At 39.5% G+C, this 19,263-nt stretch overlaps 1 protein-coding gene across 1 annotated transcript in view; it reads right to left on the bottom strand.

Annotated features, from left to right (window-relative positions):
- Positions 1-7,524: 7,524 nt before the first annotated feature.
- The window catches only part of LOC307171873 (E3 ubiquitin-protein ligase rnf213-alpha-like), a 165,400-nt gene continuing 153,661 nt past the window's right edge, over positions 7,525-19,263 (bottom strand). Inside the window, exons 55-63 of the mRNA XM_079893804.1 lie at positions 17,477-17,609; positions 16,998-17,078; positions 16,700-16,880; positions 16,029-16,230; positions 15,816-15,893; positions 15,389-15,583; positions 11,471-11,560; positions 11,206-11,384; positions 7,525-8,196 (exon numbers count right to left, since the gene is read on the bottom strand). Of these exons, the coding sequence (XP_079749930.1) occupies positions 8,043-8,196; positions 11,206-11,384; positions 11,471-11,560; positions 15,389-15,583; positions 15,816-15,893; positions 16,029-16,230; positions 16,700-16,880; positions 16,998-17,078; positions 17,477-17,609 (1,293 nt within the window). The 3' untranslated portion in view covers positions 7,525-8,042. The remainder of the gene's footprint in view (positions 8,197-11,205; positions 11,385-11,470; positions 11,561-15,388; positions 15,584-15,815; positions 15,894-16,028; positions 16,231-16,699; positions 16,881-16,997; positions 17,079-17,476; positions 17,610-19,263) is intronic.

The following is a 19,263-nucleotide window of genomic DNA, read 5'->3' as shown; positions in this document are numbered from 1 at the left end:
CTTCATTACTCTGGTTCTGAAATAATCATAACATGACATTTGTAATTAATAACTTTTAAAGAACTCATGTAGCCCATATTTTGTAGACCACACTGATAAAAAATGTATGTTGTTCTAGAACATATTTTGAGTTGAGTCCACAAATCTTTGGCATTTTTCCGCACCTCAGTTGACAGTAATGCAGTGTAAATTGCAGGCTGTTGTTCTACGAATCGCTCCAACATGTCATGTGCGCTGTTCCACCTCGTCCAGACATCGGTCATCAACTCAGGAAGGCCAAGTATCTTTTGCTTCCCGTGCAGGACATGGCAGGCGATTGTACTTTTCCTAAAAAAAAAATTGTGATGCTCCGAACTCTTCTGAGAAGACGGGAAACTGTTGGTAACTTCAGAGCCCGTTGAGCAGCCAGATTCAAACAGTGAACAAAGCATCTCACATGAACTAATTTGGCTAGTTCTGAAGCTACTGACATGTTAGATGCTTTATCAGTCACAAGTACTGGATCTTTGTCTTTTATTCCCCATTCGTGCATCACATCATTTAGCAAATCTGCGATGTTTGCTCTGGTGTGAGTGTCAAACATCACTCTAATCTGCAGAACGTGCGAGACAAGTTCCCATTGTGGAGATATGTAGTGGCAGGTTATCGTAACATGCGATTGGGTTGCTCTCGAAGTCCAAGCATTGCAGGCAATGAAAACTATGTGCAAAAGAGTGACAGCAGAACGTCTCGCTTACCTTCATCATACAACCAGGGAATTGCTGTTTCTGTTAAAAACTGACATGTTGGTATTGTGTAGCGTGGCTCACACTCGTGAAGCAATTGTCTGAAGCTGTTATTCTCGACTACGCTGTATGGCCGTAAATCCTGACATATGAAGCGCATTAATGCATTTGTAATCTTTTGAGAGCGGTGGCAAAATCATCTTATCCATTTTGAATGTCTCGCGCTGCTGCTCGCGTTGCTAAAATTGGAGCCAATTGATGTCACGTGATAATTGGCTACATTGAAAAGCACAACAGAATCGATATGGTAGTTGCTGTATCAATACGCACATCGTCAGGAGTTCGCGACGATGTATCTTTATTCTGAGTAAAAGCCCTAATATATATATATATATACAGTACCAGTCAAAAGTTTGGAAACATTACTATTTTTAATGTTTTTGAAAGAAGTCTCTTATGCTCATCAAGCCTGCAGTGAAAAACAAACAAACAAAAAAAAAAAAACAGTAATATTATGAAATATTATTACAATTTAAAATAATGGTTCTCTTTTTTAATGTATTTTAAAATGTAATTTATTTTTGTGATGCAAAGCTGAATTTTCATCACCAAGTACTCCAGTCTTTGGTGTCTTATGATCCTTCAGAAATCATTTTTAATATTCAGTTTTGGCATAATATCTACTGATATCTGTATCAATCCATCCATTCTCCAAAGTGCTTTATCCTCTGTGCTGGGAAAATTGAGCATTTTCCCTATCCCAGCATCTTGGGCACAGGCGAGGGACACTCTGGATGGAAGGCCAGTCCATCACAGGGCTCACACACACACACACACACACACACACACACACACACACACACACACACACACACTTAGTGTTTTCAGTTCAACTATGCTACATGTTTTGTGAAGCACCCGAAGGAAACCCACACAGACACAGGGAGAAACCACAGGGAGAACATGCAAACTCCACACAGAAATGCCTCAAACTGGGGACCTTCTTGCTGTAAGGCAACAGTGCTATTCACCAAGCCACTTTGCCATCAAGACATCCCTATGGAAATGAAAATATTCATGGAAAGTGCCAGTTGTCTAACTACTGTACAACAACCATCACTGTAGTGCCACTTCTGGGTGAGCTGTTGAACTGCAGTTACTCTTGATTTGACTCTTGATTTTCAGCGAGAGCTCTCTTCATTGGCTGAGGCCAAAAGGAAAGGACATCTCTGGGTGCCAAATGTTAATGTGAAAGGTAATATGGTGAAACTTTACCATAAGGTTGTATTTGTTCAAATTAGTTAATGCATTAGATAACATGAACCAACAATAAACATGAACTGTTTACAGAATTAGTTATTTTGGATAATGTAAACTTGTAAATTTCTCACATTTCACAAAACATTTTACAGTCTTTTAAAGTAATGCATTTTGGTACTCTTACCATAAAATACCATAAGTAACTACATCAGAGCAAACCATATTAATATTCACATTAGAGTTGTCTAAAGTACCGGTTATTCTGTACCAAGTTGTACAGTGGGTACAAGATTTTCACAAGTATTGGTAGAACCGAGTATTGGGTCAACCCGGTACTGATGTACTATTCGACAGGTAGTCAGTTTATAGGTGCACCATTCAACAAGAAGACATGGGGACTGGCAATGCCACTGGCGAGATGGCTCCAAATCCACACAAGCTTTTAAAACAAGAAAAACATAAAGAGCAATGTATCAAAATACTTTGGATTTAAGGCAGATTACTAAGGGAACATCATCAATAACCAAAAAAAAAACTATTTGCAAACAGTGTAATTGAAGTTTTGTGACAAAAGGAGGAAACATCCCAGATAGCAAACTTTGTCTGGCCCACTTGTGGACCACATAATTTATAAAATTCCGGACCAGATCTGACCAAATATGGTCCATGCTTTACTGCGAGTAGAAATTATGGTTGTCCCAGATTTGGCCCAATGATTATTAAATCAATGGCTGTGGCCCAATTTGAGTTAAATTATATGAGAAACAGCTGGCCCAGATGTTTTCACATTTTCAAATAAAATCATAACAATAAAGCAGTTTAAATGAATGATCTTTATTTTTTATTATTTCACAGAATTAATACAAAGAATTTTTTTTATTTTCATTCAAGTTTAACTGTCAATAGGAAATATTAAATCTAAATTATAATTACAAAAATCATTTTTAAACGATGCATGCCAACGGCATTGTCTACTTGTCTGAACCCAGCTGCAACCACCTTTTCATTACAAATTCAGTTTCATTTCAAGTTGGTTGCTCTTTCAGACAGCATCTAATGCACACAAGCATAAAACTCAAAGACATTCACTTTTGACTCAAATGGGATACATTGGCTACTGCATAATTTTATAACTCAAATCTCTCAGAGAAAAAACGGTTCACTGTTCACAATTACTTCTCCAGCAATTTTTTGACACACATGTAAGCATACATTAACTAGTCTTACACCATGGCACTCTAGAATGGCACAGGAACAGTATTGGGTAACACTTTTAAGGTATTGATCATTTTTCAAAACTACTGAAGAAGTACCAATGTATTTCAGTTATTTAAAACAAAGCCCTATAACATATTGCAGCAAAGTTTGTGCTTTAATTACATATGAATGGCTAAAACATCTTAGTACTAAAACAACACTGGGCAAGGCTTAGTTTACCCTTTCAAATAACAACTTAAAATTTTTAGTAAAATAATGGCAGTTGTGGTTACTAGTAGCTTACTGTTAATTGTACAGTTCTTTAATCTACAATATGTTACTGTAATAATACCATTCAAATTCAAGTGAAACAATTATTTTCAATGAAACATCTAACACTTGTTTCACATTGAATGCGTGAGCAGATTAGAGCATTCAGACTGCACATGAGGCAGCATGTGGTACAAGTAGAAGGGGCAGTACTACAATCATTTCAGTCTATTTAAGTCTGTGTTTGCTCGGCTGCTGACGATTAATTAAGGCCACAGTGTATTATTTTTGGTAAAAAATACACGAGTTAACACGAATAATAACAAATTTCAACATTTATCGTTCAAACAAAAGTGATTCTCACAGTCACTTTTTTTTCTTCTTTTTTTTTTTTCTTTTTTTTATGCACTGTGGGGGACAAAAATACAGAAAAACATCATTGCCAGAAGTTTTTTTTTTTTTTTTTTGGCCTGTTTAAAAAGTTGCTATTATCACTGTTAAGCTGCTTTGAAACAATCAATATTGTTAAGTCAAGTCAAGTCAAGTCATCTTCATTTATATAGCGCTTTTAACAATGTAGATTGTTTCAAAGCAGCTTTACAGAAATAAACGTATAATTTAAGGTAACAGAGAATGTTTTGGCTTTATAGCGTTTCTTTAATAAAGTTATTTTCCAGCTAAAGTTAGTTTTGATTGATTTGCTTCCGTCGCAACGATCATTTGTTATTAAATTAGGGGCCGCCAAGAAGACACCATTCTCTCTACACAGACTTTAAACGCGAACCTGTGAGAAACGCTGATGGCGTTCACATGCGCATTAAGAATTGGTTCTATAGTTATGTGCGTTTGAATATATGTGTGCAGGTTTGTTATTCCCTACAAACCAAGCCTAAACAAAGTACTGGTGTTTCCTTATAGTTTTGATTCAGAATTTTATTTTATTTTATCAATTCGGGGTAGATACGCAAATTGAGTTTTCCCGACGACGCTTTATCTGTAGAGTGGTAAAGGGATCCTCCATAGGGAGAGACTACTTGGCACTTCAGCACTGCGTTGTCATCGGGTCCAGGCGCAGGTCCTTCGTCAGATCTGGATACGGCCTGAATCCGGCAGGCTGCGGGAAAACCTCGGGATAAACAAAGACACTAAAATTAGCGTAGATGCCATTCTTCTCATGATGTAACAAGTACATCAGGATTTATGGGAAGTCTTCCCGGTTTCAGCTGACCTAATCTATGCAGCCTAACATTGAATTATAGAAGTCTATAATGTATTATGTGAATGCCATGTCAAAGAGATGTGTTTTTAATCTGGCTTTGAACTGACAGAGTGTGTCTGCTTCCCGGACAATGGTAGGAAGACTGTTCCAAAGTTTTGGTGCTAAATAGGAGAAGGATCTACCGCCAGCAGTCGATTTTGATATTCTAGGTATTATCAACTGGCCGGAATTTTGAGATCGCAGTAGACGTGACGGACTATAATGCGTTAAGAGCTCGCTCAAGTACTGCGGAGCTAAACCATTTAGTGCTTTGTAAGTCATCAGCAATATTTTAAAATTGATGCGATGTTTAATAGGGAGCCAGTGCAGTTTTGACAGAACTGGGCTAATATGGTCATACTTCCTGGTTCTGGTAAGAACTCGAGCTGCTGCGTTTTGAACTAGCTGTAGTTTGTTTATTAAGCTTGCAGGGCAACCACCCAGTAGAGCATTACAATAATCTAGCCTTGATGTCATGAAAGCATGAACTAATTGTTCCGCATTTGTCAATGAGAGCATATGACGTAATTTAGACATATTTTTAAGATGGAAAAATGCGGTTTTACAGATACTAGACACGTGACTTTCAAATGAAAGATTGGTATCAAAGAGCACACCCAGGTTCCTAACCGACGACGAAGACTTAACAGAGCAGCCATCAAGTGTTAGACAGTATTTTAGGTTATTACGTGCAGAGGTTTTTTGTTCAATAATAAGAAACTTTTTTTCTAAATTAAGTAGTAGGAAATTACTAGTCATCATATTTTTTATATCAGCTATGCATTCGGTTAATTTTGTGAATTGGTAAGTTTCGTCAGAACGTGAAGAAATATACAGCTGAGTATCAACAGCATAACAGTGAAAACTAATGCCATGCTTCCTAATGATATCTCCTAATGGTAGCATGTACAGAGTGAACAGCAGCGGTCCTAGTACTGAGCCTTGTGGTACGCCATACTGAACTTGTGATCGATGAGACATCTCATCATTTACTGCTACAAACTGATAACGGTCAGATAAGTATGATTTAAACCATGCTAGTGCATTTCCCGTAATGCCAACATAATTTGAGTCTATTTAAAAGAATGTTGTGGTCAATGGTGTCAAATGCAGCACTAAGATCGAGTAACACTAATAGAGAGATTCAACCATGATCGGATGATAAGAGCAAATCATTTGTGACTCTAACGAGAGCTGTTTCAGTACTATGGTACGGTCTAAATCCGGACTGAAAATCCTCGCAGATATCATTTCTTTCTAAAAAGGAACATAGTTGTGAGGATAATGCCTTTTCTAGTATCTTTGACAGAAAAAGTAGATTCGAGATCGGTCTGTAATCGACTAAACCTCTAGGATGAAGTTGCATTTTTTTAATAAGAGGTTTAATAATAGCCAACTTAAAAGTTTGTGGTATGTTTCCTAATGACAAAGATGAATTAATGATATTAAGAAGAGGATCTAGGACCTCTGGAAGCATCTCTTTCAGTAGCTTAGTCGGTATAGGGACTAACATACATGTTGTCGATTTAGATGATTTAACAAGTTTAGTAAATTCTTCCTCACCTATAGCAATGAATGAATTGAATTTTACTTCAAGGAGACTACAATGCACTCCCTGATGCGATACTGTAGTAGACGGTTGCATAGTTATAATTTTTACCCTAATATTGTCAAGCAAGTAAAGAAGTTCATAAAGTCATTACTGCTGTGCTGCTTGGAAACTTCAGAAGTTGAAGCTTTACTTCTTGATGATTTAGCCACTGTATCAAATAAATATCTAGGGCTGTGTTTGTTTTCTTCTATGATACTCTAAAAATAAGCCGATCTAGCAGCTTTTAAGGCCTTTCTGTAAACAATCGTGCTCTCTTTCTCAAAATGCGAAAAACCTCTAGTTTTGTTTTCTTCCAGCTACGCTCCATTTTTCTGGCTGCTCTCTTGAGGGCTGGAAAAGAGAGAGTCAATAGTTTCTGTTGCAACATTGAGTTCTTCAAACCTATCTGGGATGCTGAGAAGATGAAACTGATCAGGACGATTATTATATATTTATCTGACTTCTGTGACGCGAGACGGTCTGGTTAGCCAGTCTGTCTGCTTCCTGACCTGAGCCCCAGATTGTCATGTTTGAGCTCTAAGACTTTGTGCCATATTACTAGAGAGAAGAGCAGCACCATCCCAGGAGGGATGAATACCATCTCTTTCCAACAGGTCAGGTCTGCCCCAAAAACTTTTCCAATAGTCTACGAACCCTATATTATTCTGCGGACACCACTAGACAGCCAGCAATTGAAGAGCGGTGTTTTGTCCCGCGACTACAGCGTCTCACGGTCACTCAGTTGCCCTGCTGCATGGGCTCTACTTCAGCCTGAACCGAACAATGTACAGAGTTCACTAAGCAAGGCGCATCCAAAGCAGTATCTAAAACCCTTGTACTCTTACTATCCTCGATTAAAGTTTGGATGCGTGTCTCTAGTTCTGTAATTTTCTCCGTCACCCTGACTATCTCCCTGCATTTATCACATGTAAATCCCTCATTGCTGACAGAGAATGCTATGCTATACATGTGACACAAAGTGCAAGTGACAATAAAAGGTGATGACATGACTTACAGTGTTTGTTGACTGATCCAACACACCACAGCTGTTTGATGGCAAACAACTTTGTTTGATGACAAATGCTACCTGTTGTGCCGAAACATTGGGAATAAATGTGCTTAAGAGAGTGTGCAGTTATTTTTCTTTGCATCAAGTTTTCCCCTTGCACCTCATAAGGTCCGCGTTTGCTTTTCTGTTCAACAAAAAGCAACATGCCAGCTTTGAAGTGGAGTAATTTTTATTCAAATCCATGTATGTCACAGGGAAAAAACAATTTACACGCAGCACTGTTCCAGAATACATGCTGGTCCATAGAAACATTGCTGGTCACACTTTAGATTAGGGTTCAATATTACTTCTAGACAGAAATACTTGAATGAAACACCCTTTAAACTACATTAAACAATTTAAAATTACATTTTCACTAATCAACATTTTTATTTTTAGATGAACATAAGTGTGTTCATGATGTATAGTATATATTTGAACTGAGTTTACATTCTTAATGAGTCTATGAATCTATGAGTCTATACATACATAAAGTATCAAGTAAACAAATAAAAAGGAATGGTTAAATAATTGTTGGTAACTTTTTATACTTTGTAAGAAATTGTACTGTACTTGCTCACTATCTTGCAGAAATTTGTAAATTAAAATCAAGCTTTAACGACTAATTAAAACTAAGCATATGAGTGATTATAACAAAAGAAAGGAAGAAAACAAAAGTGTTTCATCTAGGATCTAACTTTGGTTTTTTTTAAGTCTGAGAAGAACCGAGTACTTCCACGCTTCGACGCACTGGGAGAGCGGAATCTCTTCAGGGAAGAATTCATCCACCTCAACAGGAACTTCCAGATCGTTACGCTCCATGTAGGCCACAACAGTTTCTTTCAGACTGAAGGACAGACAGAAATCAATGAGTTATGATAGATTTCCATATGTTCAACATGAGCTTAAAATTGCAATCATAACCAGGCCTGCATGGATTTGCTCTGCAGAATACTGTAGAATACGAAAGCCTGCCAGTCAAAAATGTCCCCCATATTCCCTGCCACATCTATGTTCACATGATTTTTTTTTTTTTTTTTTTCACCAGTCTAAGAACGTTTTCCAGACATTCAATTCTGGTAATGGAAACGTTAAAATGACAGTTTTTCTTGATGTTAGTGGAACATTTTTTAAGGTTTGCTTGATGTTTCTGAAAAATATATATTTTTTTAACTTAATTTTTACTAACAACATTATAGGAACGATGGTTTGTAACATTCCAAGAACATAAACATGTCCAGTTTCCTTAATGTTACTAGAACGTCATTTGAAGGTAAGTATGATGTTCCTGAAACATTCAAGCAGCTGCTGTTAAACAGAATCACTGAAGGAAACAAGAACAGAAACTACAACTGAATTCAGCCACATCCTTAGATGAAATCAACTGAAGAGAAAAGAAGACATTAAATCTGTGAAGATCTCAGCAGAGGAGGATTAAACAACTCCACAAACAGCATTACCAGCTTCACTATTACTAACCAGACTGACTTTATTCCTTTCAAACATGTACAAAAGTTCTTATTGAGATGAACAGATGTTTAAATGATGTTTGGTTGAAAATAAATCACCATTATGGTGATCAGTGTTTGCTTTAGTTGGGCTAGACCCTTGACTTTTGCTAACCTATTTTTCTTTTGCAAGTGTTTTCAGTGAACATTTGTGCATTGCTCAAGATAGAGAAAGATGAAAACGCAGATTAACACGTCTGTTTCAGTGACTATCAAATTACTTTTTATAAATACATTTTCTGTAGTTTCATGACTGGTTTAAATAGTGATGAAGTTGAAGCATTAATGAATAAAAAGGTAATAAATTCAGCTGTTGTGACAGAAAGATTATTTGTAACACTAAAGAGATCTGTGTGAAATCTTCCAAAAACAGTACAACCTCTTGTGTAAACAAACAATGGTGACAATCAAAAAATATTAAACCTCAACAATGGTGACAATCAAAAAATATAAAAATATTTAAAAAAAAATTACTTCTGACCAGTGATTAGACTTAAGATGTGAATCTAACACTTCACAATGATGTTAATTATCAGCCAACATCACCTGATGCTATTCTGTCTCGACTTCTTCTGATGCAATAAATGTGTTTTCTGAACACACTATTAAAGCAGCCAGAGAAAAACTGATAAAACAATCCAGAGTCAAGAGCTGGAAACACTGATCACCACAATGGCGACTTCAAATGTTTGCTCTTCTTTCCTTCAGTAAGTAACCCCTAATGCTCAATCATCACTCATACTGTATATCTAATAAACTCCAACACTGCTTCAATTTAACACTCTGTAGTGTGGACACATATGAACACTGAGCCGTGTTCATGAAACATGAGATTTTGTTGTGTAATATCCAACCTTAAGCCATTTTTTAGCCAAAAAGTTAGTGATGCTTAATATTTAAAGGCCAATTGAAGAATTTTGTTCAAGGTATGTTTTCTGCTAAAATTAAGAGAACATTCATAAAATACTAATGACAATATGTAGTGATTTCCTGAACAAAGAATTAAACAGAGGTGGACAGTAACATAGTAAATTTACTTGAGTACTGTACTTAAGTACACTTTTTGAGTATCTGTACTTTACTTGAGTATTATTTTTTCTGGAAACTTTTTACTTTAACTTCACAACATTTGAAAGACAAATATCATAATTTTTACTCCACTACAATTCTGTCATGGTCCTTGAGTAGAAAGTAACATCAGCCAGTGGATGATTTTGGTTGCAGGGGTTGCATTTTGGTTGGAAATGAAAGTCGGATTGACATCAGAACCCGACGTCAGATTGACGTTGGATATTGATTGAAAATAAAAGTCGGGTTGACGTCAGAACCCGACTGATGTTGGTTCTGACGTCAACCCTATTTTCATTTTCAACCACAATACAATGTCTGTCCAATGTTGGAGATCAACGTCAATCTGACATTGGATTCTGACATAAACCTGATTTTCATTTTCAACGTTGGGTTTGGTTTTCTAAATGCGAATTTTGTCACTTTTTTGGAGCACACTAGATTATAGATAACAGTAAGGCTAACATATTCACACTAAAAGCCAAAAAACTTTAAATAGGGCAATATTTTAGGGAACAGCCATTTGGGTGTCCGAAACCATTGTGGACGTTATTTAGTGCGCTTATTCAATCTCATATTCAATCCCACTACTGGAACTGTGTTCTAGAAATAAATGTGATATTGATATGAGGGCAGGCATAGATTCAGAGGCATACGGTACTTTAAGTATTACATACAACAATGCAACAATAATAAAACAATGCATTAACATTACTTTTTACTTTTGATACTTAGTATTTTTAAAAACGAGTACTTCTGTACTTTTACTTAAGTAAAAATAGGTCTTTACAACTTTTACTTGTAACGGAGTAATATTTGACCAGTAGTATCTATACTTTCACTCAAGTAAGGAAGTTGTGTACTTCGTCCACCTCTGGAATTAAACACTTTCAAAAACAAAGCTTGCATAACCTTTCCATACATTTAAGATTAAAGTTAGGAACAATAACTATGGGACAGGCTATGTTCTTTTAAAATAGCACACACAACCTTATTCTTATGACGTTTGTTGTTTTTCTAAATGTTTTAAGGATGTTCCATGAATTTTGTTCTAAGAACGTTTTCTCCCAAGAAAACATTATGAGGACATTCAAAAAACCTTCTAAAAACAATGTATAAATAACGTTTTTGACATTTTGAGAACATTACTGAAGAACAGATAATATTGAACAAACGTTTGTAAGAATGTTTGTTCATAACTTTGAGAGAACCTTGCCAAAACGCTCTTCTAAAGTTCTTCTGTGTATACACCTGTACCAACCCCACCCATCAGATCTTACCCCCAGTCAGGCCTGTAGGTGTCCGTGTCGTTTGGGCTCTTCAGAACCAAAAGCAGAAATTCATGAATCTCCAACAGGAAGGCATCAGCACTGGACTTAGTGAAAAAACTAGAGAGCAGAGTCTTGTGTTCCTCCTGCAGAGGATGCTTGTACTCTTCGCTGATGCTCACAAACGGGTCCTGAAGAGCAGATGAACAGTCATTATCATATACAAACTCACTGAAAGTACAAAGCAGAATACGGTTTAGTGTGTTGAGTGTCTCACCCTCCTCAGACGAAGCATGGTCTCAGATTTCAGAGAGCTGAGCAGCTGCCACAGCGCCACACAGTGTTTCAGACTGCACCTGCTCAATGCCTGCACACACAATTATCACTTAAGCTCTAAGGCAGTGGTTCTCAAACTTTACCCGTACCCCCTGAGGCATTTAACATCCTTCTGCGTACCTCCTCTCTTCCACTTAGACTGCAGTGACACCTTTTCCATAAAGGGACAATATTTGCCACCTTAAATCGATTTTCCAGTGCATTTTTTACCTTTATAAATACCTTTATAAAATAATGATTTAAATAAAAAATGTTCAATAGATAAATGTGCAGTGACTTTTAAATATTAAATTAAAACCTCTAGTAGGTGGCGGTAAGTTACTGTCTTTATGAGCGAGTCATTCATTCATTCAGTAACGAAGCAAGTGCCTGTAGTTATGAACGGGTCATTGAATCATTGACTCTCACGATTCATTCAAAGCCGCAGATTCGTTCACAAAACATCGCTTTGTATGGGTTGCAGTTCTGCTGTGGCTTTCGTTGGAACTATTATTGCATAGCAAAATAGAGAAAACAATAATGATAATTCTGTGTTTAAAATTAACATCACTTAATATTACCCTTTCATTTGTTGAACTGTTGTATAAAATCATTGTCAAATTTGCAATTGTGTGGATATTCAGGACACATTGCATTCTCGCTCGTATAATATATGATCAACATTAAAACAAGAACTCACACAGGGAATGTTTTTGTATCGAAGAGAGTTTGAGTCTTAAATCGATCTCAATCCACTCTCTGTGTCTATATTTATTCTTCATGCTAGTAAGTGCTAAATCCCCACTTTTACAAATGTACATTGTCAAGTAATGTAGCGTGATTTGCTAAGGCAGCATTAACTCTATACGAAACCTGTCATATGCATTGCACACTGCTTGGACTGCGAAAGATGTATACGTATTATAATATAATATTAATATATGTATTTATGACATTTTACCTGCTAGAAATACATTCAAATTTAATGTTCCCTTTCGAAGGGAACTCGACACTATGTCATTGACACTTTGGGGAACGCCTCAGGCGTGACAGGTGTCTGAAATCAAATATCAACTCACGGCAATCATGTTGACCAGCGACAGCCCATGAATCATCAGCTTGATTGATTAACGCGTGACCTGGATGTATAAAGTGGAGCCTTGAAAACATGACAATATCTTTTCGTCTTCAGGGACTGTTTTTTTCTGTTTAAGAGAATATCGCTTGGCATTATGAAACGCGCAGAGAAGAAAAAGGAGAGTTTTCACAAGTGTGCAGACCCATGCCCAAGATTTTTGATGCCGGGTGACACACACGATCTGCACGTTTTTTGCTTGGGTGAAGAGCACGCACGGGAGGCTCTCGAGAGAGCCTCTTGTGCAAACTGTGAGAGTTTTTCATTGAAAACTCTCCACTCTCGTCTGACCCTTTTCTCGAGGGAAGAGGGTTCAGCATCTAAGCCCCGTGGTGCTGGTCTCGCTCGTGCTGAGGCTCAGCGGCAACTTTCATCATGGGGCTCCCAGATGGAGCTGGCCGATCGTCTGGAGAGGGAGGTTAACCTATCAGACCATTCGTCCACTGACGAGGGCGAGCTGCAGGTAGATGATGTTTTATTATTATCTCCTAATGCGTCTGCAGCTGGTGCTCTTCCGGACAGGCAGGATTTGGTTGATGATGCTGTCAGTCAGGTGGAGACCGGACCATCTCAACCATCCTTCCCTGTGTGTGTGGAGCAGGTGGACGTTATGGGACGTGCCACCGACAGATTGCAGCTGCAGTGGAGGCGCGTTAGGGAAGAGACCGCTCGTGGCCGTCTTGATGATCGGTTTCTTCCCAGCCATAGGCCACCAGCTCAGGTGAGCCTTCCATTCCTTCCGGATCTCCATACTGAGATCAAGAAGGCATGGAAGAACCCATACTCTGCCCGTATTCATCCACAGTGGGGTAGTTTCGCTGCTGTGGATGGAATCGCAGAATATGGGTACGTGTCGATGCCGCCCATGGACGAGACGTTGGCTAACTATCTGGGCAGGCGTCGAAATTGAGAGCTCCTACCCTGCCATCCAAGCCGCTAAAAACAATGTTGCGCTTGAATGGCAGAGCACACTCTAGCGGTGTTACAGGCGTACCAGGCCGACCTGCTGCGCGATCTCAACCAGGGGACAGGACTATCCCCTGAGGCGGTCGCTGAGCTGCGCCGCACCACGGACCTTGCTCTCCGGGCCACCAAACAATCTGCTGCCGCGATCGGCCGGTCGATGGCGGCCATGGTGGCCACGGAGAGGCATCTGTGGCTCAACCTGGCTGACAACGGAGAGAAAGAAAAAAACCTTTCTCCTCGATTCGCCGGCTGAACTATTTGGCCCTTCCGTTGAGGCGGTGGTTGAAAAGTTCAAGGAGACGAGGGCGCACTCAGCTGCTTTTAAAAGCTGTCTTCCGCTGAGATCCGATCCGTGCCCAAGCAGGCGGGAAGGCCTGGCCTGTCTTGGTCTGAGGACCATAGACAGGCTCAGAGAGCCAGTGTCGCCTCTCGTGCGCCCCCTCCTGACCGGAGCAGGACGCAGAGGAGACGCAATTCCCGCAGGAAGAAGGATCTGAGGGAGGTTATTCAGAAAAAGCGCTATCAGCGGCGCTAAGGATAATCTCCCCGGAGCCTTCTCCTAACTTTCCCCAGGCGTCTCTTACAACAGGCCTGGGGCTGGGCCCATGATGAGAACCATGTCTGATGGCCCTCCTCGGCTTGGTTAGTAGGAGCGCCTCTTTCAGGCATGTAAGTGGTGAACCCCAGGTGCTCTTTAAGAAGGATTCCTGACGTGTTTTCACTCTGCACGCCGCAGGTGTACTGTATGGTCTTTTTGTAAAATGTTTTTTTGCGCAAATAACATATTTCTGTTTCTCTTACAGACCGCATCTCCTGTATAGAGTTTGGGGCATGTTATGGGTAAGAAAGTAAAATCTAAAAGCTTTTTCGGAGGCTGCATGGTCAGGTAGTAGGCCTTAGCAGGCCTCCTTGACCAGACAGTCCCCATCTAAAAATGCAACTGGACAGCGCTTGGGCCTCCCTGAGGTGAGCTCCCAGGAGTTGGCTGTCAAGGAGTATTTTCCCAAAAAAAAAAAAAAAAAAAGACCATATGTGGTGTTCAGGTTCACCAGGCCTTCCTGAGTATGAGCTCCCACATACAGTGGTTATCAGGTCTTAGGCCTCACTAGGCCTTCCTGAATATGAGCTCCCACATACTGTGGTTATCAGGTTATAGGCCTCACCAGGCCTTCCTGAATATGAGCTCCCACATACTGTGGTTATCAGGTTATAGGCCTCACTAGGCCTTCCTGGTTATGAGCTCCCACATGCTGTGGTTATCAGGTCAGAGGCCTCACTAGGCTTTCCTGAGTATGAGCTCCCACATATTGTGGTTATCAAGTATCAGGTTATAGGCCTCACCAGGCCTTCCTGATTATGAGCTCCCACATGCTGTTGCTTCTACATGTCACTTCTTGAGTCTCTCCATCATTGTCTGACTCCAGTTTGAACATAAAAGACTAAAAGTTTTTGAAATTTTCAGTGCATGTGTGTGTGAGTGCAAGCTGTTGAAGCTCTGCCCCTTGTGCCAGGAGCAGCAGCTCATTTGCATTTAAAGGGACAGACACAAAATGATGTGTTTTTGCTCACCCTCAAAAAGTGACAAATTTAATTAACATGCTATATAAAAATATATGTGGGGTATTTTGAGCTAAAACTTCACATACACACTCTGGGGACATCATAGACTTATTTTTCATCTTATGAAAAGGGCATTATACCACCCCTTTAAGACCAGTGATGATGGCATAGTAACACTGCACAAACATATAATGAAGAAAGTCTGTGTTCATGACCAACCTTGTAGATGTGTGGGCCCAAAATCATCTGTAGCACCTCTTTCAAATAAGTGACCAGCTGCATGTGTGGCTCTCCCCCCGTCATGGCAAGGAACCCCAGGGCCAGCTGGACTGTGGACAACGCCTCACACACGTCACTGTAGGAGGACTGCAACTCCTTTACCAGGTCGTGCTGTGTAAGAGCCTGCAACGGCTCCTTTGGATGCACAATCACAATATGGCTTGTGAAATTATACAAATATATATCTGCATTGTCAACATGGATTTAAATAAATATTCAATTTGTAAATGGTGCATAAAAACAATGTAAAAAAACTTTCATTAAGAGCATTTTCATATTCCTTGTGGACCTATGTCTAACAAAATTGTAACCAATACAATAACTTACCGATTAAACGTGTTATGCTAAAGAAAATAATGCTACTTACTTGTTGAACTTTGCCTTTCACATCCTTAAATATGGTCTCATAATTTCTATCCTGTCTGTTTACCACTGTCGGAATACCCTAAAAAACAAAACATATATAAATAAATATAATTTTTATTCATAATCACATTTTCAACTCCTGAAAAACTCCTAAAAAAGTAATCTGTTTTAACTCTGAACATGCATTTTCAACCCTTCTGGTGCTGTGACATACATTAAGGGTTATGTGGGGTTTGCCCTGTAGAAAGCGTGTGAAGATCTGTTGCTGGATCTTGGGCAGGTCATACTCCATCAGTGTTTCCTGTCCGCGCTCCATGCTGTACTGGCAGTTGGACAGTATCAGCGGGAGCAGATCCCGCTCATACTCATAATGGATCACATGTAGCTCCATCAGCTCAGCTGGGCTTACAGTGTAACTGGAGGAAACAGGACAGAGGATGATACAGAGAAATAAGGGTAACTGGGAAATGTGGCAGAAAAGACGCTAGCTTTAACCACCAGGTCACAGTGCTGACAGGACAATGGTTCAGTGTTTTGAGTGATTATTAGTGTGTTGTGTGGTTGCTAAGGTGTTCTGGATAGTTGATTACTGGCTCAAATCAATATAATCCACCACTAATTGATCTAGATATGGCTCAGAACCCTCAAATGTAAGTCTATGGGTGATAGACTTCTATCTCTCATCCGGCAGCACTGGGCATTCTATCATCAAGACACATGATTTTAAATATCTCAAATTTACTTCATATGATTTGTAATACACACGGTGTAGGATGCCATAATGATTAATACTCAGGGTTAAGGCTTTGTTCAACTCAATAACCCTAAATGAGCAATGATTACTATATCAAACAGCAAATGATATAAGACATCTGAATCTCTTACTCAGACTCCTCTCCAGTGTGTTTTTCCACAGCGTACACCAGGTCATTGTGAAGGGCGATGAGGTAGCTGACGAGAGCAGTGGAGCACAGGCCCAGACCATGTCTCTGTGGCAGCAAAACCTGCAGGTCAGTGTCCAGACCCAGATCTTCCTGAGTGTAGTGAACAGGCAGCTGTATCTCTCCTGAGAGAAAAAGATCATGTATCATTCGTCAACAGAACACATTCAACTTGGTCCATCTGCCCAATAAATGATTTAACAGTGGCCTAAAACAGGGTTAATAAGTAGGAGTGGTTTTACCTGTGGTAGCCAGAGATACCCTGAGTTGGTTCCATGTTGACAAGAAGATTTTTATGCACTTCTCATACCAAGCTATTGAAGCTGTCAATTAAAAATATGGCACTATTACTTGGTTTACAGTGAACATAATATTTATTTATAGAGAAATGCCATATGCTTGCATGAAATGGGTAAAATAACCACCAACACACTTGCTGAAATTATTAACAATAATTAATTTATCATTGATCAATTATGAACATCCTCTTAAGACAGGGCTGGGCAACTCTGGCCATCGAGATCCACTATCCTGCAGAGATGAGCTCCAAGCCTGATATAAAAAAAATGAGTCTGATTTTGACATTAATTTGTTCAGGTGTGTTTGATTAGTGTTAGAGTAAAACTCTGCAGGAAACTGAATCTCAAGGGCTACAGTTGCCTACCCCTGCACTAAGACAACACGTAGCCATGATTTCTTTATTCTCTAAAATGGCCAGTACCTTCTTTATGGCTATCCAGGAACTCTCCTATAGTTTCGAAGGTTGGGTCTGTCACGTTCTGGAACTTCTTTACCAAATCCCTCTGGAGAACCAAGATATCAGGAAGGAATCTCACTAGCCGTAGCTCTGCTTCCTAAAATAAACAGATCGTTAACATGACACTAGTCTCGGTCACTCCCAGAGACCACCCACATATTGAACACAAAACTAGATACAGCTCCAGTTACTTACTTAAGTTAGACTCCTTGAGATCAGTAGCTGGTGCTATGCACCTTTCTCTGAAAAATACAGAAGCCCTATTTAATCATGCCAGTGAAATTAATTGACCAATGGCGTTCGAGTGTGCCATTATAGTGGGTAAGGAGATGTCATTCACACCATTCTTTCTATAGGCCATGGCTATAGTCAAGACAAGTCAAGTCACCTTCATTTATATAGCGCTTTTAACTATACAGAGAGTGGTGTGAATGCCGTCTCCTTAGAATCTTAAGTTCCTCAATAGTTATTTGCCCAACTTAAGCAATGTCTTATTCCTTCATCTCAGGCAACCATCTCATCTATCCAGTTTCCAATGAAGTATATCAAGCTGCAAACTCTGTAAGCACCAAGCATGCAACATTTGTGTAAATACACTGTGTAGTGGCAAATATGGCACTAAACACATTCAACCTTCAAGTAAGGAAACACCGAAGTTATAAAACCAATAACTGTTGACCAGCCTGCAGCCAGACAGATGTCCTGAAAATACATGTCCAAGGTTTTCTTGTGGAGTGAGATCTCACTCTTATATGGCATAACAAACCGTTGGAGTTTTAAGCCAATGCGACTGCATCAACAATCCAGTGAATGTGCAATCTGAAAGTGCAGGGCTGAGCAACTCTGGCCCTTGAGATCCACTTCCTGCAGACTTTTATCTCCAATACTGATGAAATTCCCCTGACTGTTGCTTTATAGTAATCCTGAATACCTTGATTAATTTGTTCAGGTGTGTTTGATAAGGGTTGGAGCTAAATTTTGCAGGAAAGTGGACCTCGAGGGCCAGAGTTGCCCACCCTCACTTACTGTAGGTGCAACCTCTGAAAGAGCTGCTCAGCGTCACATCCTTTTAACACATTCTGTTGACTAGAAGTAACGTTGCACCTACATAATTCATGATTACAATACATGACTAACGATAGCGGCTCAGACCTCAACTCTGTAGTTTACGTTACATTACGTTCAACGGTTTCAAAACTTAGGCAGGACCATGCCACTTAGGAGTTAGTTTGGCCATAAATGTGTCCCCTGCATAAGACAACGGGTGAGCACGAACCCAGATGAGTTTCCCTTCCTGGAAGGTCTCTTGCCTCCTCTTCAGGTTGTAGTATCTCTGTTGTCTGCTCTGGGCTCTCATGAAATTCTCCCTTACTCTCTCCAGAAGTGATTGCTGATGTTCAATAACTTAATACGCAGATTGGTCAGAATCAGGCAAACGATATTGGAATAGTTCAAGGGGTCCTTTCAACATGCATCCAAGATTGATTTCCGCCAGGGTATATTTTGTACTCCCCAAGATGAATTGATTGCAAGCCTGAACTCATGGATCCACTGGTCCCAATTCCGGTGATTGTCCTTGACATAGAATGCAATCATGATCTTAAGTTCCGTCAGGTTAGTCGGTGATTCATTTTTGAATGGCACCCCATTGTCTGCAGGTAGCGTTCAGAAGTTGTGAGGTAAATTTTAGTCCTCTGTCTGATACCAAATAAGTAGGTACCCCCCATCGGGTAAAGATCTCTTTGATAAGG

Source organism: Squalius cephalus (assembly GCF_949319135.1).
Source record: "Squalius cephalus genome assembly, chromosome: 1".
Lineage (NCBI taxonomy): Eukaryota > Metazoa > Chordata > Actinopteri > Cypriniformes > Leuciscidae > Squalius > Squalius cephalus.
Note: the sequence above shows the minus strand (reverse complement) of the source record. Positions and strands in the feature narration are given on the sequence as shown.